We start from the raw sequence: 27,685 nt of genomic DNA, 5'->3' as shown, positions 1-27,685 counted from the left end.
AAAAGCCCATACCTTTTTTGGCCAGTCCAACATACATTTACTCACAATTTGTGAATATCCCCATGATCAATTCCAAGTGCCTCCACTTTATTGAAAGGAAAAGAAAGCATTACATTCTTACAGGTCAGCATAGAATTGGTGAAGAAGCCGGGAGACTACAGAGTAAACTTACTTCCAGCTCCAGGCCAACCGTGGTAGTACCTGGATAATGCTGGACATTTACTTTTCGTTTGGTTTAATGTCAGTCCTAAGAGGAAGTGGAAGTGTTAGTCTCCATTTGGACAACACACAGCTGACTCAATAAAAAATAATCCAGGTAAATATATCCTCTGACTGAATTCAGATTTCAAGATGCTTTTGATGTGAATGATATAGACTTGTACTATCTGATAAGGAGTCACTAGCCATATATGGCTATCTAAATTTAGATGAACGAAAGTCAAGTGACATGAAATGAAAAATTTAGTCCCTCTTTCACCAGCCACGTTGCGAGTGCTCAGTGGCCACTTGAATTTACGAAGCTAGTGGCTACCATATTGGGCAGTGCAGAACACAGCATTCCCACCTTTACAGGAAACCCTACTGGATGATTCTAAGACGTGTCTCTACATCTGCCACTCTCCTTTGCCTTTGAGATAAGGCTAAGGAAGTTGAGAACTACTAATGACGTTTCCCAAATCCCTCACCCTAAAAATTATGCAAGAGCCATATCTGTCATAAAGCTTCCTATGCATCAATACTCTCAAAAGAGAGATATCTGAACCTTCCACAGCCCAAGAAAAAGTTGCTCTCTTCTACCCAAATCAAATCGAAACCAGACATTCAGAGTTACTTGGAAAAGATGAGATTTTAGCTCGTTCCAAATGTGTAAATGTTTAGGCAAGACATAGGACGTAGTTAAGATGGCGGGAGGATGAGTTTGCCCAGAACCTTCATATGATCCAACCTCACAGAGATAGACACCACTGTTAAATGAAGTGAGTTTCCTGCAAGGTGGCATTTATTTCCATTGTGTGAGATGTTCTTCATAACTTGAAATACATATTCGGGATGCTGCACCATCTCTTTACCTTCGCTGTGTGGTTTTTGTCTAAAAAACAGACTCATCCTTCAACAGAGCATCAAGATCTTGGTGGTCACTTGTCTTCCGGAGCAAAGAAATAGGACTGATTTTAGTTGAACGGCAGTTTCGGAAGAACTCTAGATCACTCTCTGAACAACTCAATGTCCAGCCCCATGGACTGTGAAATCCCAATTCTGTTGGCTAGGAATACAACTCTAGTACATTATTCAACATGTTTGGAAAAAAGATTTAAGGAGAAGCGCTGAATCCTCAATCCTAAATGTCTGGATGAGCACTTTAATGAACTGTCAATTTCATGTTCCTTTCTTTATGTCAGTATTTAGCGGCTTCAGTGTGGGTAAAATATTGGCAAATGTTCTCCCTCTCACTTCTGGTCACATAATAGTATTTGGTTGCATGGCATAGCCTGGAAGACAGAGATACAACCTCTCCTGCAGCAGTGATGACACATGATGAGAAGAAAGACTAAGCTTGCTTTGTCTAGTCTCACGTGGGAAAACAGCCATGATTATTCCCGACTTCGACACTGACAGAGGACCATCTTTGAGACAAATTACTTCTTTCATTCTGCTGTTCTTTCACTCCCATTTAAATCAGTTAAACCTATGATGCTTCAGACAGACCAACACAACCCAAACAAATTCACAGCCGTTGCTCAGGGGAGTTCAGATCTCCAGTTCCTCCTCCTAGACTGGAAAACGCTGCTTTCTGGAATGGGATGGTAAAGCAGAGCTTAGAGAAGGACTGAAATGTTAGCTCTGCTCTGAATGAACCAAGTTCTGACCTGGCCCTATATTGCCTTCTCTCATGACCGCAGGGACACTGAGACAAGAACAGAGGTGGTGGCACAGGTGAATCAGTCAGGAGAGCCAGTGGGGCATCTGGCCAGCTGGGGTGGAGGGGATTTTAAAACTGTTCCCAAGGGAAGGTTATAAAAGCTATGTGTGTCATATTCCAGGAGGACTCTTCAAAAGCAGAGACAAATCTAAACAAAAAACAAACCTGAGCATTGGTTGGACAGGAGAATTTTATTTCTCTGGTATTTTCAGTTTGACACACTCTCTTTATCAGCAGCACAAGCCTGGAATTCCTGAGGCTGCACTCATATCCTGAATTCAGTTTTTACGTAAAACCTCCATTGATTGGGGATGGGAGTTTCACGAGTATAACAATGGCCGGATACGAGGGAGGGAAAGGAGGAGTATGTGATGTTTGGTCTGTACTGATGCATTCATAGGGGCGAGTGTCTTTATGGGCAATGAGATATGAATAAGTAGCCGATTGACAAAATTAACCAAATGCAAGTAAGTCTTTGGAATCATTAAAACCAGAAAAAGCAACCAAACCCCTGGCTTCAATTGAAGAAACATTTTTATTATCTGTTATGTACAAACACTGACTCGGATGGGAAGAAAAACTAAAGTAATAATAATTAGCATTTACCTAGCACTTTACAGGTACAAAGTGCTTTTCCTTCTGTACTTCTTTGAGTCTTACAATCGGTCAGTAAAGTAGCTGGAAAACTTCATATACCTTATAATTATTATCATTACTCTTCCTATTTTACAGATAGGAAAGGAGCAGATTAGAGACGTTACTATGTGGCCCAAGATCACACAACTAATAAGTTGGTTTAAATTGAGATTTTGATACTTCAAAATGGCTTACTTACTTACATGGCTCCCATGAAACCATCTGCCACTCTCCTAATGATTTTCAAACCCCTCCAGCATCTCACTGCCAGCCTTCACAAGATTTTTGGGCCCCCCTTCTTAGGCAAGAAGGACCACACAGCACACAGCATTCCCACATTACATTGTGTGAGCACAAAGTGACATTTCATAACTCAGGCCGACTGAATATTGCTAACCAGCTCTGAAGAATAATGACAGAAGGGTGATTCCTTAGTAAAAAGTTCAAACAAGGCTCAACAACAAAAATGTTGCATGATTTACAATTGACAGTAAGAAGAACCATGTAATGAGCCACTCAATAGTCAAACTGTAGCAATTCATTAAAGCCTTGCTCCAAAAAATTCAAAGCAACTCATCACTCCACATTTCTTGCCAAATCCGTGGGAGAAGAGGGTTCCTGCTAGTAGTTTTAATCCTTTTGGGTGGATGGAGAAGCTGAGGTTTAGAAAGGGAGAGTAACTGGCCCAATGTCGTCCAGTCAGCCTAAGGCCAAACCAGGAGCAGAACTGAAATTACCCAACCCCTTAGCATTTTAGAGGGACTGATACATAGATAGGATAAGGGGCCTCTTCTCGGGGAGCACAGATCTGCTTCAGAAGAGTCTTCCGCTAATGTGCAGAGGTGTACCCGGATAGGCTCATCATTAAACCTTTTTAATGTCTATGAGGCAGGGTGGAGGATGAGGTTTGCTCTAATTGCAGACCACTAACTCCCTCCGATCCCAAGGGAGTTGAAAGCAACATTAGCATCTGGAAAATGCCAATCCACCTGTTCCTCCTCCCATGAAACTGACCATTCAACCGACAGCGTGTTGGTGGCGTCGACTGGCTACATTAAGGACTCCTATGTTTCATGTGACACTCCCTTGAGCCTTCTAGAAGACCTGAGGTCAGAGCCACCCCTCCCTTGCAGTAGTGGGCATACCTAGTTGCCCAGCTTCAGTGATAGCCTTATTTTCCCATAGGAGTTCACCTGCACCTAGGCATCTGTCTCTCTCTTTACCCTAGTAAATGTGCATGTTTTCTGCACAATACTTAAACGTTCACTCCTGTTTCCAATTATTTTTAACAATTAAGCATGCAAATGTCTGAGGAACATTTATTAAAATTCTGTGGGCTTTTAGGAAGGAAAAAAAGATGAACCAGCATGAAACTGAATCATCAAAGAGCTCTTACAAAACCAGCATTTTGAGCCTTTAATTGGAAGTGAATCAGAAACAGGCGTGTGAAATTTCCCATGAAATACACACAGGGTTTTAAAAATCAATAGCGGAGGGGCGGGGGCGGGGGAAAGGTGCTCTGGGCAGAGAAAGTGATGGGAAGAAATGGTTAATTACGATAAACTCCAACCCAGCCCCACTACCTGGTCATGGCTTGTCTATAAGCCTTTCTGGGGCCAAATTTGGGGAAGGATGTGAGGATGACCCTGGTACTCCTTTACCACACTACAGACCCAGTAAGTATACAGAGATCCGCCAATCTCCAGAAAGAAGGGCTTAGAGGCCCTTGCGTCCAGAGCAGCAAATCCACAGGCCTGCGTACCTTCACTAAGTCACCCTGGGAAAATTCTCCACATGCCAGTTTCCTGAAATGACATTTCCAAAAAAGTAGTCTGCTCTTACTCCCTCCCCTTTCTAGAACAGTGCAGAAAGTATAGGCGCCCCTCAAGTTCTTGCCCCTAGAGAAGTCCTATGCTGCACCAAAGACCCTATTCGAACGGGATTACTTGTGCCCTTTGGCCCAATATACTCTTATTGAGGAGAATTCCAAGGCCCTTAGAAGAATCTCTACAGACAGGATTATCAGGGCTGGAGGAGCTGCAGGAGTTAACTCATGGATCTATGTTCTAGGATTCCTGATTGGTCACAAACCTGGTACAGGGCTAGGGGCAGAGTACGTGCCAGGAACAGAAAGGTCTGAGGCTCATACATGTACACGTGCAGTCCCTGCCTTTCCATCTGGAGTTGCCAAAGCAGGGTATGTGGGGCTTAGTACCCCAGTAATCCCTGACCCCACTCTCACACATTCTCCTCACGCCATATAGTTTCTGAGTTATTTTCCTCTTTGAAATACCCTTTCAATCTATTTTCATTTAGAGATGATGCATTGAGGATTGGGTTGGGAGAAATCCGTATGAATTAACAATGATGAATTAGCCCTCTCATCTTAGAAATAAGTTGCTTGCCTGGGGAGCCACATTTCAGTTTCAGTTTGTTTTCCATTTCAAATCACTGATCTTTGGGGCGCCTGGGTGGCTCAGTCGGTTAAGCATCCGACTTTGGCTCAGGTCATGATCTCATGGTCCGTGGGTTTGAGCCCCGCATCGGGCTCTGTGCTGTCAGCTCAGAGCTTGGAGCCTGCTTCGGATTCTGTGTCTCCCTGTCTCTCTGCCCTCCCCCACCATTCTCTCTCTCTCATAAACATTAAAAAAATTAAAAACAAACCCAAATCAGTGATCTTTGTAGACAAAAAAAAAAATGACTTTAGTAACATTTGGTGGCTGCATGATTGCTTAGATGCCTAGCTGGTTTCTGTGCAAAGTGCCACTTTCAATTCCCTGGGAGTATTGTAGAGTTGTAAGGAAATAAGATAGATTAACAAAGAAAGCATGAATTCATTAGGTCTTGATTACTTTGCTCCCGGAAACACCTTTATGGCAAAGGTGTTGTTTGGGCGCATGAATACCCGAGTCCTACTTCGAGTCTCTTTTGCCTGGTTCTCACCTTTAGACACATCACATCTTGAAGCCTCAGTTATCTTTCCTGTGCAATGGCCTCTTAGGTTCTAAGAGTTTCGGGGAGTATAGTGTAAGTTGACAACTTGTGATATTTGCACTAGGCCATACGACAGAGAAAACAGCTAGCTCCCTTGGTAGTTCCCTATTACTCTGGATTGTGCCTCAGGGTCTTTCAGAAATAATGTGCACAGCAGGTGGCAAGGCCGAGTGGTAAGGAGTGACATGACGTACTCCGGGCAAGCGAGGAAAGCAACAGCTTCATCCCAATTTCTGGAATTTCTTCTTCCACTGACGTCAATGACCCTTTGGAGATACTTCAAAGCTTCTTTGCTTAGATACATGTTTCTAGAGTTAGAGTTTCAAACATAGCTAGAATGAAATCGCTAATAAGAGGGTTTCTTTGCTGTTATGCCGAATTAGGTTAACAAAAGAGTAAACCTTAAACACAGAGGTGTTCCATGTGACTCTTGAAGCTGTGTACACGAGTATGGGGTTGGGGGGTGCTCGTGTAGTGTTAGTGAGGAGAACAGGTTCAGTTTCCCTCCTGGAATGGAATCCAACTACAACTAGGAGGACTTCAAGTGGCTCATGGACCCCTGATAATTGCACGTGAGGTCCATCACACTGCCGTACAGAATGCTGCGAAAAACTTGCAAAGACAGGTCCTCGGCCCGACGCACTGAGAATGAAAATTTTAAAAGAATAGGTTCTTCAGTGTTAAATTATGTTTGGTCCCAAGTATCCTTGGAGCTATGGTTTTCTTTGTTCTGCCAGAGGAAAAAGGAAATACATCAGGAAGCTGGGCCAGTCCACAGGAAGTCTCACTTGGGCTGATAAAAGGAACTGATGTGAGGTGGCTGTGGATGCAGTTATAAGTCAATCAGCCTTGAAATAACAAGAAATGCTATTCAGGAGAAACTGGAGCTGAAGTTAGCCTTTCTCGATGGTTTCCTTTTAACCTTGCAAAACATTCCCTCTTTGTGTTTTGTAGAAGCCCCAGATCTGTGTGTGTGTGTGTTTCCAAGTGTGTGTAGTTTGTGTGTGTATATCAGTGAAAGAGAATGAGAAGAGAGCAAGAGTTAGAACAGGAGAGAAAAGGAGAGGAGAAAAGGTAAGGAAGGAAAAGGAGAAGCACTGTAAGTCAAAGAATACGCTATTTTCTACTGAGCTACAAAACTTGGTCTTTTTTATCATCTCGTGGGCTCGTTAAAGCAAAACAGAACCTGGAGGTTTCACGGTCGCTGGCCTGCTGTCCAGTACACCTGCTAGAAAGACTGGGCAGGGACTCTTACCTGGGAAAAATACAGGGCTTAGGCTTCTGGAATAAAGGGTGGTAGAGAATTGAGATATGCCATGAATCTGACAAGTGCGGACTAAGGGTGGGGTCACTTAGACTGAAGGGCATTGCCAAAAAGCAACAAAACTTACATGGTCTTCAATAGGTGGGTTCGATCTGGAGCCTGACCTTCCATGGATGTATGTGTCAATCTGGCAACGTATCACAGTGGCTGAGCTCTATGAGCTCGGTAGGCAAACAGGCTTAGGTTCAAATCATTGCTTTTCCACTGTCTACCGTTATGACTTTGGGTGAGTTACTCCACCTCTCCGAAACGGAAACAATACATACATCATCGGGTTGGTATAAGGATCAAAAGTGAGCATCTCTATAGAGGTTAAAACAGACATTGGCTCACAGTAAGAGCTAGAGAAATAGCTCATATGTTTTCTTCTTATGACTCTGATTTCTCCCCCTTCCTCTTCATTGCTATCCCCTCTCAGATGGAAGGTGAGTGAGCCCCTTGCTCTTAAGTAAGAAGTAGGGAAAGACAGGCCTTGGCTAGGGCCATTGGGGGTTCATGTAAAATAGTGGGTGATACAGTTTCATACTGAATTGGGGCCTCTCGGGGTTGACTGTGTTTTTGCCCATAGCATAGCACCACTTCCTGTTTCAAGAAGAAGAAAAAAAGCCTTCCAGAAAACTCATTAAGAGGCTCAAAATTCTTCTTGGACATCAAATAAGTCCTCAAAAATATCGTTTTCTTAAGGGTTAAGTGTAAATGAATCAAAACCAGACGAATTCAATTTCCCTTCAATTAAACAGGATTTTTTAGAAGTCCAGGGGAAAGGCGCTTGGGGCCAAATGTGTTTTGGGTTTTAAATGAGACCAAATTTTGGGAAAGAGTGTAAGACCCCATAGCGGAGTTAGGCCCTATTCTTAGTTTGCATTAGTGCAAAGGGATTAGCACAGCTCCAGTGTCACTTGGTAATAAAAACAACCAGCTCACAGAAATTCACAAAGCACCTCCGAGAGCCCCCAGCCTTCAACTGACCTCAAAGATCACTCTAGAATTCAGTCCCGAGATGGCAGAGAAGAGCCACATGGGCTCCAATAGAACGTCTATGAGAGGCTCACTCATCCACGCCCCCAAATTAGCAATGTTTTTGAAGCCTGTCAGGGATCAGAGTTTTATGAGCGTGGGAGCTCAAAGGAAAATTCGAAATTATACCCTCATTGGATACTCGAGAAAACATTTAACATGAGAAATTGTGCATGAATTTGGAAGGACTGAAGTGACTTGCCTAAGATCCTATCACTCATTTGTGGCAGAGCCGGGGCCAGAATTCAGGTCTCTGGATCCCAGGCTGGACGATTTTAACTCTTCACTAGAGTATTCACTACTCTAGAATACTCTAGAATACTCTATTCACTAGAGTATTCTTCACTCAAGTATTCACTAGAGTGGGACCTAAAAGTCTCTGAGATCAGCACATTTGGGTTAGAATGCTGGTGTCTGGCCCATTTTTTGACAAGTCTGTTTCTAAAGTCCCTCTTTATTTTTTACATCCTTTTAAAAAATTTTTTTAAAAAGTAATATATACTAGTGATTTAAAAAAATCACAGACTACCTAAGTTTATAGTGTGAAAAATAAGTCTATTTCTCCCTGCCAAGAGGCAACCACTGTTAATTGCCTCTTGCATATTCTTCCAGAAATTGTCTATGCATAACCATGCCTACAGGTGCCTTTTCTATTTATTTGTGTATTTATGTATATATTTATACAAAAATGGGACCACACGTTTTGTAACTTGCTTTTTTCCATGTGAAGGTATACCTTGGGGGAACCTTCTAAATCAGTGTGTCTGGACAATTGATTTAAAAATTTTTTTTTCAATGTTTTTATTTATTTTTGGGACAGAGAGAGACAGAGCATGAACGGGGGAGGGGCAGAGAGAGAGGGAGACACAGAATCGGAAACAGGCTCCAGGCTCCGAGCCATCAGCCCAGAGCCTGACGCGGGGCTCGAACTCACGGACCGCGAGATCGTGACCTGGCTGAAGTCGGACGCTTAACCGACTGCGCCACCCAGGCGCCCCAGGACAATTGATTTTATTCCATGTAACACTTGCACGGTGTTTTATTATATACATCCTCCATAGCATTTTTAATAAGTTCCTTGTTGATGGATACTCAGATTCTTTCCAACTTTTGCTATTACAATGGTACAGAAAACTTCACGTACATATATCTTTCCTATCTGAGTGGACCTGTCCATAAGCTAAATTTTTAGAAACTGGAATTGTTATCAAACTTCTGTAAATATTTAACATCTCGATCGATGCTTCCAATCCATGTGCCAACCAGAATGTACCAAGCTAGATTCCCCCCATGAGATAAGGAGTGACATTTCCCCCTTACCCTTTCTTTTATTTTTTTCTTTGAGAGAGAGAGAAAGAGAGAGAGGGAGGGAGAGAATCTTAAGCACGCTTCACACCCAGTGCATGGCCCAAGTCGGGCTTCATCCCCCAACCCTGAGATCGTGACCTGAGTGGAAATCAAGAGTCAGATGCTTAATCCACTGAGCCACCCAGGTGCCCTTCCCCTTACTCTTTCTAACACGAGGCATTATTTAAAAAAAAAAACAAAACTTTTTTTTAACGTTTACTCATTTTTGAGACAGAGAGAGACAGAGCATGAGCTGGGGAGGGGCAGAAAGAGAGGGAGACACAGAATCTGAAGCAGGCTCCAGGCTCTGAGCTGTCAGCACAGAGCCCGACGCGGGGCTCGGACTCACGGACCGCGAGATCATGACCTGAACCGAAGTCGGCCGCCCAACCGACTGAGCCACCCAGGTGCCCCCCAACATGAAGCATTATTAAGCTGTTTTAATCTTTGCTACACTGCACTCATAGGTGATAAATATTGGAATTTCATGATTTTCATTTGGATATGTTTATGCACATGCTTGAAATTCTTTTCATATGCCTATTGGCCATTTCTATTTCTTGTTCTAGCAAAGTCTATCATAGCAATTTTGCCTACTTTACTGCCAACTTGTCTATCTTTTTCTTATTACCTTGTAAAAAATCTTGTATACTAGGACATTTGCCTTTTTTTTATATCTGAGGAATATTCTTCAGTTTCTCATTTATCTTTGCCCTTGATTTATGGTATTTTTCTCTGTGTTAAAGAACTACAGCTGAGGAAGGGAGAAGAAGGCGTCGTCTCCCTGGCCGAGGCCCTGGGTTTTCCAAAAAGGTCCGTACAACAGACTAGTATCACCAAGAGTAAAGAGACAATGGAAATTATAAGCTGGATGTTACCACTGGGAAAATGTGCCTAAATTTCTTTATAGTAAAAAGCCACAAATAAGATTCCCCCAGTGAATATTGCTGATCTTGGAATCTCTAATAGTCAGAGCTTAGAATCTGGAAGCAGACAAAGCTCTATCCTCTAGAAGTCTGGAAGGAATACTGTAGGCAGTGTGTTCTTGTTCTTTTACATGGAGCTCTGTTGAGCACTGTGCCCGGCTATATTATTCACTTTTGGGTTGAATGAATAAATGAAGGACTATGAATTAAGTGATAAATGCCGAAAGGTGAAATGACTCTTCAGGCATAAGAACTGAGATCTAAATATATGCGTTTATATAGATTGTAACAGCATTAACATAAAGACAACTCACAAGTTGAGTAATTTTATAATAATAACTGTTCGCATTTCTGCCACATGAACAACAGTGCAAACTCATTCATTCTCAGATCTCTTCATACCTAAAATCAATGAATACCCATATACGCAGACCCAACAACTCTGCTACTGGAATGTTAGATTCCAGTAGACATGTGAAACCCACACGTGTCTAGAAATGCAAGGTTAGAGCTCCCATGGCACCTGTAATTCTGGCCTCTTGCATGTGTGCACTGAGATGTGACACATGGTCTTTCATTACCTTGGACACATAGCACTGTCTGAGTAAATGGGCTCTGCTGTTGGGAAAACATTTCAGTTTTCCAGTCTCCATTCTCTAGGAGGTAACTTGAAAACTTTACACACTCTGGGGTTTTGATCATGAACTGCATGGCAGGTACATTGTTCCCCAAAGGTGGGAACTATCTTAAATATGTCGGCATTTTTGGTTCATTTTTGTAAGCATAAACAAGTCGGAAGGTGTTGTAAAGTGGAACTGAATGACGTGAAAATGCATCTGAACATTTAATCTCTGATCCTGCTTGGAATGATGGCGCTAATCGAGTTTCTGGTTTGCTTGGGTGAAATTTCAGTATTCCTAAATGAGGTGGATAGGCATAACCAAATTCTGAAAGTATGTCAGACCTGTCTGAATTTCCATCGAAATTTGATTTGAGTCTCAGGGAAACAACCTTTCCTTTTGTCTCTTCACAATTACTATCTGCTGACTCATTCTCAAAAGGAACTACAGTTGTACCCCAGGATAGATGGCCCAGTCGAAAAGACGGGTTGTGGTGAAATCTCTAGAACACTGAGAAAGAAGACACACTGACATGAGTGAAGAGGAAAATCACATTTTTATGAGATCTGGTGAAATAGAGTTTCTTTTCCCTTCCCTGACGCCATGTTTAATCAACAGCTATCTTAAAAGACGGCTGATAGCATGGTTTGAGTCTATCGCTGGCTTTCTAACCCTGTTAGTCACTTTTTGCGGCCTCTGATAAGTGATGGAGCCACCTCTTTCTCCATTTCCCAAGGAGTAGGATGAGGACAGGAAGGGTTCCATTCCTAAGAGATTTGTACTTGGTCATCCCTCTCTTCAAAATTTTGTGACTCCTCTGTTACGACACTGAAGGTCCTCCATAATCCAATTCCATCCAATCTTTTCACTTCTACCTTTGCCTTCATTTGCACCCGGCCCACCCACCCACCCCATCACCAAAGTATTCTCACTTCTAAGAAAGCCCCTGAACCATTTCTTCTTGTGCAAGTCCTACCGATCCTTCAAAGGTCCAGGATCCACCTATGCCAAGAGGCAAGATGTATATAGGAAAAGCAGGTATTCCGGAATCAGAAACCCTGGGCTTGAAACCCAACTCTGTCATCTATTAGTCGTCACCTTAATAACTTACCTAACTTCCCTGAACTTTAATTTCTCCCATACAAAATGGAGACATGGTGGTATTATCTCCCAAAGGGCTATCAGAAGGATTAAAGGCAAGTGTTTATGCAAAAAGTGTTTGTGCTTTGTAAATAGAAGGGACCGTACACATGACTATTGGTGTTGGGTCTTTCTGTGCCTGTCCAGTGGAAATGGCTCTTTCCTTCCTTGAGGCTACCATAACACTTACTGCATTTCTCTGTGTACACTCACATCTCATCCTCCTGCTCAGTCTCCAGCCCAGCAGCCTTTTTGCCACTAGCATTATATCTTGACAACACTTAGTGACCCTGCATTATAGTCATGCAAAAGGCCTTGCTGATTTGCATGCTTACTGACTTGCATTAATATGACTGGCATCAGTTTATGATGCCAGCAAGGCAAAGGTTACAGAGTCTCATAAAACCAGCCAGCTTCACACAGAAAAGGTTATTCCATAGATTGTCTAATTCTGTCAAACTTCCAAGATATTGGCTCCAAGGGTGACAATATGGGGATAGAAAAATCCCACCCATTGCCTCTGGGAAACATCTCCAAGTACACGGGCTACTGATGTTGGGTCTATGAGGTCAGTGGAAGAATCAGAGTGACGTCACTTAGTAATGCCCCCCCCCCCACCGATGAACTGATACATGAATGGAGTGAGCACTATAGATATAAATCATTAAAGGCACAGAAAATGAAGCAGAGTATAGCAAGGAAAAGACACCTGCAAAGATCTGAGGTTACTAGAAAAACTGTTATTCTGGTTGATGATTTTATGAGATTGTGTGTGTGCGCACGCGCGTGTATGTGTGCTTGTGTGCATGTGTGTGTGTGTGTGTGTGTGTGCGTGTGTGTGTGTGTGTGTGTGTGTACACAGTAGCCAATGTCCTTTGGCCTTCTCAATTTGTCACAAAACAACAAGCCAAAGATAGAAAGACTGTTTTAACTACAGGCTAAAAAAAGAAAGTCATGTTATTCAAAACAAAACAAAAACAGGATTCTAGACCTACATAATGTAGTTAATTGTCTAAAATGAATGAAAATAGTAGATTTTCAATTGGTCTGTACTCTGAAAACCTGTCTACCAAGCTATAGATAGAAAAAGACTTCTTTCAGAGAAGATGAGGATGGCCTGAGTATTGACTTACAATTTGAGGATATGTTTTTGAAGTTTGAGGTAGGATAAAGGCCTCAGTCCATTAGAAATCCTGCCCGGCGATTCATCATCATAAAAATTTTCCCAACATTTTTGCCCCCCCCAGGCAACTCAGTACTAGCATTAGATGACTGTTATACATTTCTAGAAGATAGACTTGGTTTAAATTAACTGCTTTTTAAAAACCAATGCCAAGTTAACTGGTTGACCCCAAACAGAAGCAGACATCGAAATCTGGAATCTTATTTAATGTGGTTGTTTTCCAAGACCTACCTACTACACAGTCTGAAAGATGAGCCAGTAAGGCATATTGTAATGCATCTGAATATATTTTACTTAAATAGTCAACTATTCAATTATTCAAAGAATTGAAATAAGAATTCAGCCCACCTGCCTCCAGTCTATAGAGGGGCCCATTGGCTATTTAAGCAAAATGCTGTACTTTTTGTTGTCTCCTGGTAATGGAGACCTTGTTTGTCTATAGGAAAAGAAGGATTTCTTTTGAAAAACAGCAGTTTAAAAATCCTATCTGAAAATTTGGGACTTTTTAAAAAAATACGGACATAATTCAAGATGGTAGTGATACATTATTCATTAAATAACAGAAATGTCTTTAGTTCGAAGTGCTAGATACTTCATGATTTTTTGATTTTTTTATTTAAAAAAAATTTGTTTAATGTTTATTTATTTTTGAGACAGAGAGAGACAGAGCATGAACGGGGGAGGGTCAGAGAGAGGGAGACACAGAATCTGAAACAGGCTCCAGGCTCTGAGCTGTCCACACAGAGCCCGACGCGGGGCTCGAACTCACGGACCGCGAGGTCGCGACCTGAGCCGAAGTCAGCCACTCAACCGACTGAGCCACCCAGACGCCCCATGATTTTTCTTTTAAAGACTTCTCTCTCTGTGTTTCTCTGTCTACTTCTCTCACATACCCACTGCCTTCGGGATTCTATAATTCATGATAATGTAATGAAAGCAAATGAAATCTTCGTGGTGCCGTGGAAAGAACACTAGCTGGAGGGTTAGGCTCCCTGAATTCTCATCTTGACTCTGTCAGGAGTTAGCTGTGTGATCTTAGATAATTCATTAAATAACTCTGGGCCTCAGTTTCCCCACCCATAGAATGCGCACATGGAGCTCAGTAATCTGTAAAGTTCTAAAGTTGCAAACCTGTAAACTTGAATTTGAATGGCAGCAGAAGCGGAAGGAAGATTTTTGTAGGAATTATTCACAAGCAAAACAGGGGTCACCATTTGGTAATTACCTGAGGCAAACAATTCGATGTGGTCATGGGGACAGATAAACTGACAAAGTCTATCTGGCCTGGAGTCCTCATGAATCCAGGCCATAGGAAGGTTAAAAGATGGGGGGCGGGGGGGGGGGAGAGGGAGGCAGTTCACTCTTCAAAGTAAAGGCAAGATCCCTTTCTGAGGGCAGAAGTAAAGTCTTTGTTCCCAAGTGTTCCTCACTCTGCTGGTTCCTCCTCCATTACCATCCTGAAGTTTCCCAACTGGATAAGCACTGTCCTGTCAGCGATGACCCATCCTCCTGGCCCCATCTGCCACATTGGTCTCTGTGCTATTTTTCAGAGCCCAGCGCTGACCTCAACCTATCTTTCCCATTTTGCTCTCCCAGCATTAGGGGTTGTATGGTGCTGCATTTTCCTGAGGTAAAGGATGAAAACTGAAAGTTTCTCTGCTCGATTGTGGCTTTATCGAAGCATCCTCTCCGACCATCCTGGCTGATACGACCACATCACTTTCTATCCCCTAACCTGCTTCATTGTTCTTCAGAAGGGGTATCACTCCTGGACATAGAATTATTTATTTATGCGTCTGCCACGTCTGTAGAGTATTCATGCCAGCAGGGTTTTGATACCTGTTTTATCCTCAACACAGAAAGCAGAGCCTTGGAGCACAAAAGATGCGTGATTAATATTATAGTAATATTAATATTATGTTGAACTAATAAAATATGTCTTATGGTAAATCCAGACCTCTGATCTAATGCTCTGACCAATCGATCCCCACAAGCCCTATCCCCAAGGAGAAATTCAACTCATGTGCATTCAGCTAAGGTACTAAGCTTTGTTTAATCCTTACTCTGATTTCTGGCAAGGGAGCACCTTGTCCCCATTTTGTAGATGAGGAAACTGACATTCAAGGAACCGAGATGCCTCACTGTAGGGCCCACAGCAACCGAGTAACAGTTGAGAATGGACTCAAGTTTTTTGACTTGGAGTCTGCTGTGCATTTCTCTGTCTCATTCACCATGTCTGCATCCTCGCGGGTCGTTTCCCCATCTTTAACTGGGACTGTGGGCATTGAATCAAGCTTTCCTGGATGGAAGAATGAGATTCAATTGAAGACTGCAAAAAACCAAGAGGCGGGTTTTGAAACCAGGTCATCTCTTGAGCAGCAACCCGTATCACGTGATTTTCAACACTGATAATATCACTGTGGGGAGCAGGGGTGGGGTAGGTGTTGTTTAATATCGCCGCTTAACTTGTGTGTGGCAGAAGAAGAGCGGAATGGCTCCTGAAAATTTTAGTATTCCTAACGTGATGCTCAGAGCCTTCCCAGGAGACATTCTTGGAGAGGAGAAGGGAACATGACACAGAAGGACTTGTAACAAGGGCAGCGAGATTAAGATTTTGAAAACACTGAGTTGTGCAAATTGTGCACAGAATAAAAACCCTCTGCAAAGAAATCCAGACTCCCCTGGCATCCTGGAGCAAATACCTCCTTAGTGCTGAGACCCAGAGGTATTTTAAAAGATAGACATGCCTCATAGTTGAGGAAGAAATATGCAGGTGCATAAAAATCACATTCCGGAATTACTCGAAGATGATTTGTCAAGGTCACTCAAAGTGGGAACCCACATTCTAGGTTTCTGTCTACAGACCTCAATCTGTATAAAACTAGATTTCGTGAACATGCAGGTACATGTCCTTATGGGAGAATATAATGTGATATATTAGGAAGAGAGGATTCGAAAGTTACTACTGTAGAGCTAGTTTAGTCCCACTGTTTCATTTGTACAAAGATTTTGAAGTTCACATGGGTCTAATGGACCGTGCACTCTCACACGGAGACCAGAAATCCACGGGCCTCCCCTTGTCCACTGTCCCCTGCTAAGACAGTGCTGGAATCATCTCCGGAACAGGGTCTGGGGTACATCAAGGTCCAAAGGTCACACAGGAACAGGAAACTGGCTTTCACACACTTTCAATACCAAAGTATACACCAGCAAGTCAATTCTGCAGACTTTGGGCGACCAAAGATAACTCTGAAAGTCACTGCTCTGTGGGTGCGTCTGCATAGCCGGGTCACCTGGACAGGAGACAAGGGTGCTCCTGAGGAGGGTTTGGAGGGGCTCCCAGGCTCCCACCACCCACATGAAAAAGAAGACCTTTATTTCCATCCTTGGCATGAAGCACCAGGGTCCTTAAACCTGTTCTCACTGCCTGCCACGCCAGTCCCTGTGTGTATATCTAAAGAGGTTAGCACATCTCGGGTACACAGACCACAGCTTCCTCCATTTGCTCAGGGCCTTAGAGGTCCGAGTATCATGGAGATATTGCTTCACTTCTCCTTAGGGTGTCCACATCAAGACCCTGGAGCCATCTTACCAACCTTCCGGATCAGAGGGAGTGCTTCTGGGTAAGGGGTAAGTGTCCTGACGAGGGGGGCGGGTTTCTAAAGTGGAGCATCCTTTTACCAAACCTGGGACACATAGACACTTGCAAGCACACGCCCGCAGGCAGAGAAGCAGGCGCAAATGACCAGTGGCCACCTCCACCCTCACTATAGAGACACTCCTCACCCCCACGCACTTTAAATTGGAAGAATCCAGACTCACAGAGGCTCCCCTTAACCCAGTACAACCAGTTATCGCCTCTCCAGATTTTCAAGTTCCTTCTGTTGGTGCCTTTTACCTAAGTCAGCATGTTTCAAACTTTCAGAAAAGAAAAGGAAAAAAAAAAAAAAACCTTAGAAAATAAAAACCACTACTCCACCCAAATGATAAAAATCTCTTCAATTCTCCAAGCACAACATCTTAGTCTCCTCTTAACTCAGCACTGAGCGAGAAGTTGATTCCTTTGGGTTCTGGGGAATGGCGGGCTCTGCCAGTCCCCACCTCACCAGCCTAATAGTTTTTCCAGACTGACTCCTGCTTGGTGTTGCGGGACAGCCTGGAAGCCGACTCCTGGTCCCATTCATTGCTCTCGGTCTTCTAAGGTCAGTCACTTGAGGGGGTGTCCCTCCTCCCTGCTCCCGGCCCCACTTCCCGCTTCCAGAAGGAGCAGGCAATCAACACTCCTGAAGTCTGACTCGAAACCCAGACCCTCGGCCACCCCTCTGGGCTGCATTTTGCAACTCAGACCCAGGCGCGAGGTGTGTGGGGTGACGCGAGGGAGGGGGGGTGGTGGATTTGGCAGGGCGGTCGCCGGGGCCGTGGGCTCAGCGCCGGCCACCGAAGGAGAAGGGGCTGTGCAGGGCGCGGGACCCTCTTTGGGAAACCGTGGAGCGCGCCCTGCCCCCGGAGTCGGCGCACGCCGGGGCGAGGAGAGCCGGGGCCGGGGGCTGGGGCTGGGGGGGCGGCGCGGAGCGGGGCCTCAGAGAGACCCCCCTGCCGGCTGAGCGCCGAGGCCCGCCCGTCAGTCCCGGGGAGCCGGCAGCTCCCGAGCGCCGAGAGCCGGCAACGCAAATACCAAGAGGAAGGGAAACCAGCCCGCGCTGACATGTAAACAGGGGATTCCATCTGGAGGAGCCCGCTCAGACAGACCCCCAGACACACTCACTTGCACCCCGATCCGCCTGCAACCCATCCACTTGCCCGCCCCAGGGCCCTCCAGGCGGGGACCCGAGCTGGTGGCGGCTGCATCTCCCGCCCCCGTCGCCTTCGGCCTCGGGTAAGAAGAAGCCGGCCGCCGGGCCAGTGCCCGGCGCCGGGGCCAAGGCGCCCAGCTTGCCCGGGGGTAGGGGGAGTGATGGACCCGGGGGTCCCCGGCCCCTGCCTTGGATCTGCTCCCAGGGTCCCCAGGTTTCACGCGGACCTCCGCCCGCAGCCCGGCCCGCAGCACGTACTAGCGGGCCGGACGCGGCTTCGGGACAAGGGGTGCGGGGGGGGGGGGGAGATCGCTGTCGGTCGTGAACCCGGAGGGTCGCGCCCGCGAGTGAGACCCGCCACCGGAGCGCGGGAGGAGACGGCGCGAAGCCGGGGCACGGAAGGAAGGGAGAGTGGCCACGTCTTCCGGGACCCCGGCGCCCAGCGCCAAGCCTGCCCGCTGCCTCGCCGCCCCGGCCGGCCCCGCCGCTCCCGCGCCCACTGCCCAGTCGCTTACCTTAATAGTCCCGTCCATTTGGCCAAGTCTGCAGCCGAGCCCCCCAATATTCCACACATTGACCCGGTTACAGCCTGACCTCGCAGCCCCTTCGGATTAGCCCGGCGCGGCCTCCCTGGCGCCCTGGGCCCTCCCTGCGTGCCCCCCACGAGCGCCCTGCCCTCGCTCCCCTGTGCACGTTTGTTGTTGTAGCGGAGCGAAAAAGAGACAGTTAACCGGATGAAACTTTTTTTTCAGCTAATTTTGGGAAGTGACTTCACTTTGCGAATCGGGGAGGAAGTCCTATCTCTCTCTCTCTCTCTCTCTCTCTCTCTCTCTCTGTCTCGCGCTCTCCTCTCTCTTCTCTCCCCTCTGCTCTCTCCCTCGTCTTCCCTCCCCCCACACCCCCTCTTCCTCCCCTCTGCTGGTCCTGCTTTTCGCATCACACACACTATATAAATATACCCGGAGATGCCCAGATACATTCGTGCGCAGCGCACACAGGATACTTGCTCCTGGGAGATAAGAGAGAGCTGGGAACAATGCCGGGGTCCACGCCCGGCGCCCGCGCCCTGATTCCCGCAGTCTGCACCCCCACCCCCAACACCTTCCCCCAAAGTCCAAAACCAAACGCCTTTGGCCTCCTTCCTTTTCCCGGGGCCGTTGGCCGAAGGTGGCCCTCTTGACTCATTCCCTTTCCGTTTCTTCCCACAGATAGGTTCATTAATGCTTTTTCCAGCCGGAGTAAACTTATGGGGGGGGGGGGTCAGTTTACTCGGGCTGCGGATAACCTGGAGCCTACTGCCCGGGAAGATCCGGACTCAGACCGAAGGAAACCAACCATTAAAAAAATGTATCCAATGGGAATTTTTCCACTCGGGCCCTCGGCTGCCGAGTCGCGGCAGACTCCGGGAGCTATTTCACCGGCCGACGCGGACTCGGGGCAGTTTCGGAAGGACCCCACCATCGGGGGCGAGGACTAGGCTCCCAGTGCATTGTTAGCAGAAGGGCGCCCTCCGGGCGGCGCGCCTCGGCCCTTTGCTCCTGGAGAGCTCCCGGCGCCCGCCCAGGGCCGGGACCGGCAGCACCATAAGCCACCTCTCCGCGCCTTCTAGGGTCCAACCCCTCGCACTTCACCTGGACCAGATGGCCCAAGTCCCAGCGTTCGGCCAGAGCCGCCTATGCAATGCTACTCCAAGCCCCAAGAAACCTACGCTACCGGGGGACGTTCCCTCCACACTGGTCAACAGGTCTGCAGAGCGCAACACTCAAGATCGCGGCACCGTCATCCCCACCCAGCCGTGAGGCCAGCAGACTTTTGGCCCGCCTTGTCGGCCCCCGCCACCCGGAGACCTCCCCCGTCTTTCTGCAGGGCCGCCGCCGAACCCTCCAGTTGGGGCAGCCTCAGGAGTCCGGGGCGCAGCGAGGAGACATCCCCCCCACCCCACTCCTCCCCCAGGCGCTCTCGGCCTGACTCCCTTCTCCCCAACCTCCCAAACAGGTTACCTTGTCCACGCTCTCCAGACCACGCTTTGGACTTTTTCACTTTTATTTAAGAGTCCACCCGGGGAAGGAGGAAAAAAAAAATCCAGAGGAGATCCGAGTCAATTGGAAAGAAAAAAAAAATTCAAAAGGGTGTCCACAGCGGCGAAAAAGGTGACTTATTAATTCTTTATTTCTTCTGGAGCAATTGAGCCAGAAAGCTAGCTCGCCTCCCTCCCTCCCTCCCCCCACCCCCTCTCGAAATTAGTCTCATCAATTCAGCTCCAATTTTGGGTTCGAATACAGACGCGGGTCTGAACGTGACCAGACCTGGAGTGGCGGGTGCAGCCTGCCAGCAATTGAGACTCGGTGTGCGTATGGGGGAGTGGGGTGGGGGTGGGGTGGGGGTGGGATGGGGGCCGGGCCGACCCCCCCACCTCCTGTCTGCTTCTCAATCCAGGGGTCTGCTCCGGGGCTCCCCTGGGACCGCCACATCTGGTTACCGCTAGCGGGGTCAGTCCCCCCCCCCTTTGCCTGGGGCCACCAGTTCTGGAGTTCAATTAAAAGAAATCAGGCTTAACCCTTTCCTCCCCTAGGCCGGCCGCCTGCCCTCTCACTCTTCCCTTCAGCTTTTCCACATGCTTTCCAGAGAGGAAAGAGGTTAAAGGGAAAGGAAGAATGAATTACATCCTTTCAAACCCCAAATTGTTTCCTTTTCAGCCCAGACTCTGCCGACCTTCAAACGACAACAGGGCTTTCAGGAGGGTGCGGGGAGACCGCTTCCCACCCGAACCTGGCCAGAAACCCGGCACCCCCAGCCACATCGGCCCTCTTTCGGGCAGAAGGGATTCCAACTCCACCACCCGGAGGCCCCCTTCCGGGTCCTGGGCAAACACTGAGGTTGCTAATGGCCACCCCACCGGAGCCACTGCTCCCCCTTCCCGAAGCACTCCTCCAAGTGCTTGAGAAGGCTCCTCTATGGCAAAAATGTTGTGTAGGTCTCTCTTCCCAACTTCTATTGTGCCTGGCAAAGATCCCGTTACCTTCACTGCACTGATCAGTACAGTCACCCCAGTAAGCCTAGCACCCCTAATTCCTTGCAGCAGCAGCTGTCTCTCCCATTGGGAGTTGCTCAATATGCAACTAGATTAAACTGAGGACTTGCCCTCCTGTTTTCACCGTGGAGCTCAATAGCACTTTCTGTTTCTCCCTGAAAACCAAAGCTATGGCAATTTCGTAATTTTGAAGATGGAGGGGGGGGAGAGGGAGAGCAGAGGCTGGCGTTGGCATAACGGTCACCCCTTTGTGACTTACTGACTGGCACCGCTGCCATGCCTTTTGCTCTTTCTGAGCCCCCCCAGGAGGAGCTCCTGTCCATTCACAAGGTCCTCCACCCAGAAAGGAGAATCCCCCTCCCCCCCCAACTGGGAACAACAGCTCTCTGAGGCATTCCAGACTCCCTCCACCCCACACTGACATGCTGGTGGGCAAGTGTGCCCCACTTATGTAACTCTGGGTTTGCCGCTCAGCTCCTGCTGCTGCTTCTATTTTCAATCCCAAAGGGGGGAAAAGCCCTAACCAAACACAACAGTAAACAAGTCTGCCCTGTTTCATGTGGTTACCACCAGACATCTGGAAAGATGGTTTGATCCTGGCAGCTCACATTGTTTTCACGAGCAGCCAAAGAGAATATTTCGAATGTTTGCATTGAGACAAATTGATAGAGAGCCTGTGGTGAAGCCGGCTACAAATGAAATGTCTTTGAGTTGGGGAGGGGAAACCCCTCCCCTTCGCCCCTCTCTCCCTCCCCTTCTGTCCTTTCTCCCGCCCCTTCTCTCTCCCCTTCCTCCCTTCCTCTCTCCTCTCTCCCCCTTCTCCTGGCATAGCCAGGGACTGGTTACCCCAGCCCACACACTTGCACACACCCTCTTTCCTGGCTCACCAGAGACTGTCCTGCCGGCCTTTCCCAGACTGGGCAGGGCTGGTGACCCGCGGCCGGTGCCTGCTACCAGCCGTGCCCATTCCACCAGCCCAGACCCACGTTCAAGTCAGGGAGCCCTCACACGGCCAAGGAAGCGGGCCAGCATTTAAAACAAAAGCTACCAGGTCTGGGGGGGGGGGACCAACAAAACAACTCACCACACATGTCTAAGCCTAGGGTCACAGACAGAAAGCACGAACACGGAGGCGAGTATTTAGGAAATATTTGGGTTTTGAGCTTTTTCGCTGGAACTTCGGGGCTATGACTTGCCTCGCACCATCCGCACTTGACAGTATTTTCAAACATGCGGAAGTCCTGCTTCCCGCGGGAGGGGAGCGGCTGGGCGAAACGTGTCTTGGCTCTCTCAATGTCAGCCCTTTTGACCGGGTCAAGCCTTTCCAGACGCGACTTCCTGGGCTTCTTTGGTCCCAAGCCCAGGTTGGGGGTGGGAGGACGCGACAGTCGGAGCCGGGTCCCCAGGGTGCCTCCGGACCCGGGTCACTTGAAACCCCGAAAGATGCCAGGCCTGGCACAGCCTGTCGGGCGGATCCTTTCCCCTGCGTCCTCCCTCCTCCCCCGCCCCTCGGGTCCAGCGCGGCCTCGGCGGGTATTCGAGCTGGCAAGGGGGGGGGGGGGGAGAAGGGGGGAGGGGGGAGAAGCGGGGGCGCGGGGGAGGGACGGGCGAGCGAGCGCCAAAACTCCAGACTGCACAACTGCAGCTTCAAGTGTCTGGCCCCTCGCTCGAGGCCATAATTAATTTGAGATTTATTTTTATTGGAGAACTCGAGTCTCGTCTGACCTTAGCCAAACAAGGCAGCTCGAGCCGCCCCTGGATGCGCTTGAATGCCGGGGAATATTTCTGCAGGAAGGCTCTGCAGGCGCGCCTGCTTTGAATTTGTTTCTCAGACTTCATCTACTCACAGATTGAAGGAAGATTTAGAGCCTCTGCTCGCCCTGCCCGCTCCCCACGCTCGTTCTTGCCTTAGCGCCAAGCGGGTTCAAAACGCTACGTGGGAGGCCGCGGCGGCGGGAGGGCCGGGGGGCCGGCTGGCCCGGCTGGGGGAGGGTCTCTGCGCCCAGAGCCCGAGGCGCTCGGGGCCGGGTCCCCAGACCACGCGGCGTCGACGAGGAAATCCCAAGGGAGTCCGAGGCCGACCAGAGAGCGCAGGCTGACAAGAGGTGGAGACCAGCCAGGTGCCGGGACTCTCACCCAGCGGCGGCGCCTAGACTGGGGCTTGGGGTGGGGGCGGGGGGTGGGGGGGGGGAGAGGGGAAGGGAGAATTTCATCCCCTCCAATCTCCGTCCTTCCTGCCTCCCGGCCGCCCCACACGGCATTTATTCTAAGTACAGACCTGTGTCCTTGCAGCCCCTCTGCAGGACCTGTTGGCCAGATGCTGCCCCTGGGCCGTGTGGTGGTGAACATTCTGGGGCTCTAAGCCTCCTTTGGTCTGGTGCGTGGTGTGCATGCTGGTGTCTCCTCCAGCATGCAGCAGGGGCTGAACCAGCAGGGTAGGTGGTGAGGGAGTGGGTGTAAGGAGTAGGGCAGATTCGCTAAGGGGGGAAGTGGAGGACCCTGACCGTCTCGTGGGGCGGGGCGGGCGAGGGACCTTCCGAGTTGTGCCCCTCGCACCGGGATCGACTGCGATTTGCATAGCACGGGACCAGGATTCCTCTTGGGTCTCCTGCGTGCTCCACCCCGTAGCTGCAAGTTGGGACGTCCAGGTTGAAAGCCTCGCTGGGGGGCCAGGCTCCTAGGTTTGAATTCTGGCTCCGCACTTACCAGCTCTGTAGGTTTGAGCAAGCTCCTTAACCTCTTTGTGCCTCAGTGCCTTCATCTGTACAGTGGTGTTATAATAGGACCTACCCCTGGCGGTCAGCACAGTTCTGTCCTTAGCTCCACCCCTTACAAGCTGCGTTCCGTTAACCTCTCAATACCTCGGTTTCTCATCTGCAAAATGGATTACCTCCTCGGGTTGGTATTAATATTAAAGGAGTTAGTGTAAATGCAATGCTTAGGACAGGACCTGGCAAATGCAAGGGGTACCTTAATGGTACCACCATTATTCACTTACTGCATGTTATGGCCTTAAAGAGTCACTCGTGTTCCTTCGCTCCCTGTCCCTTGCTCTTTCCAGCCTCATCCCCACTCTAAAGTCTGTCCTGCGCATAACCCCCTGAGCACTCTGGGGGTTCTCAGAGCCCAGATCGCTGCCGGGTGGACGGGGTGCCCTTGACTACTGCGCCCGGCTCGGCTTCAGCCCCTGGGCCTGGGCGCCTGGGCTCTCGGTGTTTGTCAACAACCTCGGAGCCGGGTGCCTGACGCGCAATGGCAGGGGCTTGGCAGCCTGGGACTGTTTGTGCCCCTCTGGCAAATGGTCGATGTAGGGAGCCGGCGGAACAGACCCAAGATTGTCCCTGCCACGCAGACCTTTCGCCGCCGTCAATGCACCCCTTTGTGCAACAATACAAACTTTGTGGCTGCTGAAAAATCCATTTTTCCCCCTTGAAAAGAGCTCCTGCGGCGAGCGGCTCCTTTGGCTGCCCACAGCTCCTGGACTGCATCCTCTCTCCCTGCTCCCCACTCCAGACCGCTCCGCTCTCCTGAGCCGGTTTGCTTTCTCTCTGACTCCGGGCCCGGGTCAGTCTCCTGGGCTCCCACTTGCCCCTCTAAGCTTTGTCATCCCTGAGGTTTTGTATCCCCGGGTGTGTGCAGACCGGGGTGGAGGGGTGGCTGGGGCGGGGGTGGGGTGGGGGGGAGGGCACTTGCTGTCTTTGGGGCCGGGCTGGAAGTGAGAACTCCCTAAGCTTCTGGAACTGGGCGTGGCGGGGGTGGGAGGGGTCACAGCCTGCCTAACCTCTCCGGAAAACTGGACTTAACGAACCCCGGCGCGCTTTAAAGCCTCGCGGTGTACGCCCTGCCACTTCCTGGGGGCCATCGGTCCAGCCATCTATTCATTGATTGTCGATACATGGAGTCACTTATTTTTCATTCATTCATCACAGATTAAACACCTTTTCTCCGCCAAGGCTCCGGGACCCGGCCTCCTTCAAGTGACTGTAAAACTCCTTTAGACCTTGGGAAGGGGTGGGAGTCGGGACACGAGTACCTCGTGTCAACAAATTTCCCTTTAGAGAAATGGGAGGAGGGCTGGACGCTAAAGTGGCGCTCCCCCAGGGTCGCACCCCATCGAGGCGGCCACGGGCCGGCAGACTGACCCACACTGCGGTGGCATTCCCGGACGCCGGAGGGAGCTCAGCGTGGGCACGCAGGTGGGGGTGGGGACCTCAGGGGCGGAGTTTCAGGGAGAAGGGGGCGGGGCCGGGACCCGAGGGGTAGGTTTTCAGAACCGCGGTGGGCCCTTCCTCCTCCGACCTGGGACTCCGACTCGGCCTGGCCCCGGCTCGGCTCGGGGCTGCTACCCGGAAGGAAGGAGGTCGTGCCTGGGTCCCAACCCCGGGCACCCTCAGCCCCGCCCCGCTGGCGCATTTTCATTTAAACGTGCAACCCAGATGTCCTGGCCTCGGTTTGTTTACATTCTTGGGAACTGTTGTGAGTGGGAAAAAAAGTTCTATATTCTGTCAAATGTAGCAGTCTGCTCTTTGGAGGGCGGGTGGGGCCAAGAGAGGTGGGCTTCAGGACAGACGGGGTGTCGAGCCGGTGGGAGAAGCGCGTCGCGTTCACACAGCCGCGTACACACGCCCAGAGGCTCATGTGCACGCTCCCCAGTACACGCAGACCCTTACTTTGAAACCTGTTGTGCGCCAGCGGCGCGGGCGCAGGACCCACTGGGACCCGATGCTGGCTCGCAGGGCCGCCGACTGGTGTCTCGGCTTTCCCTGCCCAACCTCATCGCGCTCACCCACTTCCAGTCTCCAGATCAGTGCCTACCGAGAGCGTTCCTCCCCAGCCAAGGATTCCTGAGGGTCTGTGCCACCCTAGGGTGGTCGGGAGCGCCCCAGGCTCCAGATCCACCCGCTGAACCCTCCACCCCTTTTCCCGGGGAAAGTGGGGAGCGACCACAGGCCCGGTGGCAGAGGGGCTGGGGGTCATTACCTGTTTAAAGACGCTGTCATGTCTTACCTTGACGTAAGACGATGTGTCGGGGACTGTCTGAAACATCCTCCGTTGGTGAGGAAGGGTCAGGAAGGCCCAAGAACCAACCTGGGTGGGAGAAACCTCAGTCACCCGAGAGTACAACATGGGTGAGACGGTGGGGGGTGAGGGGGGAGGTGGTTGGGGAAGGAGGCTGGATGGCTCTGATCGCCCAGGCCAGAAAGGGAGGATCCCCGTGGTCAGGTACTGGGAGCCAGTTCTGCGTCTCTGCCTCCCGACTTCAGGCTAAGGGATGGCGAAGGTTGAGAGCCGGCTCAAGACGACCTGTGGCTTTTCCTTGCAGTCCTGTAACCCTCCTCTATCCACAGATGAGACCACCCATCCCCACTCTGACCCCGGGCCTGGGTAGTTCCACACCTAGGGACACAGGGGCCCCTCTGAGCCGGAAGAGAGAACCCTGCCCTGGTAGGAGTAGGTCTCCCCACGAATGCAGCCCAAAGCCCCAGGGAGCAGATATTTACAGAACTGCCAAGCTTGGGCCGTCAGGGCACAGATCTTCAGCCTGCCTCCCCAACCACCTCAAGACTCCACCAGTGGCCAGCTGCCCCCCCCCCTTCCCTGCTAGTGGACCGCTTGGGGAGGACGACTGGCTGAAGGTCCTAGGGATCTAGGGAGGCCCTTTCCCCAGCCCCGGCTCCTTAAAAGAGTTTTGAGGGCAGAGACCAAGATAGTGAATGACGCAGCCGCATTTCTAGTGGCGGGGGAGATGGTGTGTGAAGTCTGAATATTTGGGCTAGCGGGTGCAAAAACCACCCTAGATGCCAGGTGCCTCTGGGTGAGTCTCTCCCTGCCTTGCCAAGTCTGGCCCTCTTGCCTTCCTTCTCTTAAACCATCTTTAACGTGGCAGCCTGCAGCTTCTCCGGCAGCCAATGTGTTTCTGATAAAGCACTTTTCTCCCCGCTAACAGATTCCAGCTTTTGGCTCCTGAAGCCACAACACACAGGCACACGAGTTCAGGGACCAGGTATGTTCCTTTGGGCCCTTAAATACCTCTTCCCTGCCTCTGTCCTCTCCCCAGGAGTGTCCCCGATTTTCTTTGCAACTTGGAGTGAAATTTGCAAGGAAAGTGGGGGGGGGTGGGAAGGAGAGAAAAGAAAGCCCCCCCTCCAGAGAATGAGAGAAAGAAAGAGTCCCAGAAAGCCTCCCATTTCCCTTCTGCAGCTGGAGCAGGGAGAGGCGCCACCACCCTAAGTCCCCTCAGAGATCCCCCCTACATGAACACTCACCTTAGACACCCTCGTCTGTTTGGCCAGCGGCAGCCGAACTCCTGAAACTCCAGGATGTCTGAGCTCTGAGTGCTAATTCTCTGCTACCAGAGCCCCCGAGATCCTTGGTGGTGCCGAATTAAACCTGCAGGCTGCCGGGAGTCAAGCTGCACCTTTCTTTGCAGTGTATCCAGACTGCCAGCCTGGGTCCCAGCGGGAGCTGGGGGGCCCGCAGGAACCGCTGAGCTCCTCTGTCTGTGCGCCCTGCCGCTTTCCTCTCTGCCGCCTCTCTCTGGCTCTCTTCGTCCCACTCCCCCTTCCTCTCTCTTTTCCCGTCTTTTAATTTGATTTCCGTTTTCTTATCAATATTTCAACTGCTGTCTGATGAATTGTTCTAATAGACAGCCACCCGTGTGCCCCTAGCTGCTTTTCCAGAAACCTCCGGGTGTTGCTAGGGAATGTCAAGGAACACTAGAAACCACACACATATCGCAAACGTAAAGCCAAG

At 49.6% G+C, this 27,685-nt stretch overlaps 1 protein-coding gene and 1 long non-coding RNA gene across 10 annotated transcripts in view; one reads left to right on the top strand and one right to left on the bottom strand.

Annotated features, from left to right (window-relative positions):
- The window catches only part of FLI1 (Fli-1 proto-oncogene, ETS transcription factor), a 130,049-nt gene extending 102,588 nt beyond the window's left edge, over window positions 1-27,461 (bottom strand). Inside the window, exons 1-2 of one of the 5 annotated variants that reach the window (XM_019811546.3) lie at window positions 27,199-27,461; window positions 25,913-26,020 (exon numbers count right to left, since the gene is read on the bottom strand). In XM_019811546.3, coding sequence (XP_019667105.1) covers window positions 25,913-25,978 — 66 coding nt within the window. In that variant the 5' untranslated portion in view covers window positions 25,979-26,020; window positions 27,199-27,461. Of the gene's footprint in view, window positions 1-18,416; window positions 18,798-19,901; window positions 20,028-25,912; window positions 26,021-27,198 lie in introns of those variants that run through there. The other 4 variants (XM_019811548.3, XM_019811549.3, XM_011286486.4 and 1 more) reach the window with 4 other exon arrangements.
- Window positions 16,597-21,062, top strand: LOC102901940. 5 transcript variants are annotated; one of them, XR_006586117.1, is made up of 4 exons: window positions 16,597-16,738; window positions 17,226-17,984; window positions 19,511-20,051; window positions 20,598-21,062. It is a non-coding gene; the product is annotated as an uncharacterized LOC102901940 (long non-coding RNA). The 5 variants fall into 5 exon arrangements; XR_006586116.1 differs by lacking the exon at window positions 16,597-16,738 and having other exon boundaries at window positions 16,915-17,466; window positions 19,897-20,051; XR_006586115.1 differs by lacking the exon at window positions 16,597-16,738 and having other exon boundaries at window positions 16,915-17,984; window positions 19,897-20,051.
- Window positions 27,462-27,685: the final 224 nt, after the last annotated feature.

The sequence above is a fragment of the Felis catus genome, chromosome D1, assembly GCF_018350175.1.
Source record: "Felis catus isolate Fca126 chromosome D1, F.catus_Fca126_mat1.0, whole genome shotgun sequence".
NCBI classification, from domain to species: domain Eukaryota; kingdom Metazoa; phylum Chordata; class Mammalia; order Carnivora; family Felidae; genus Felis; species Felis catus.
This window is presented reverse-complemented; position numbering and strand designations above follow the sequence as displayed.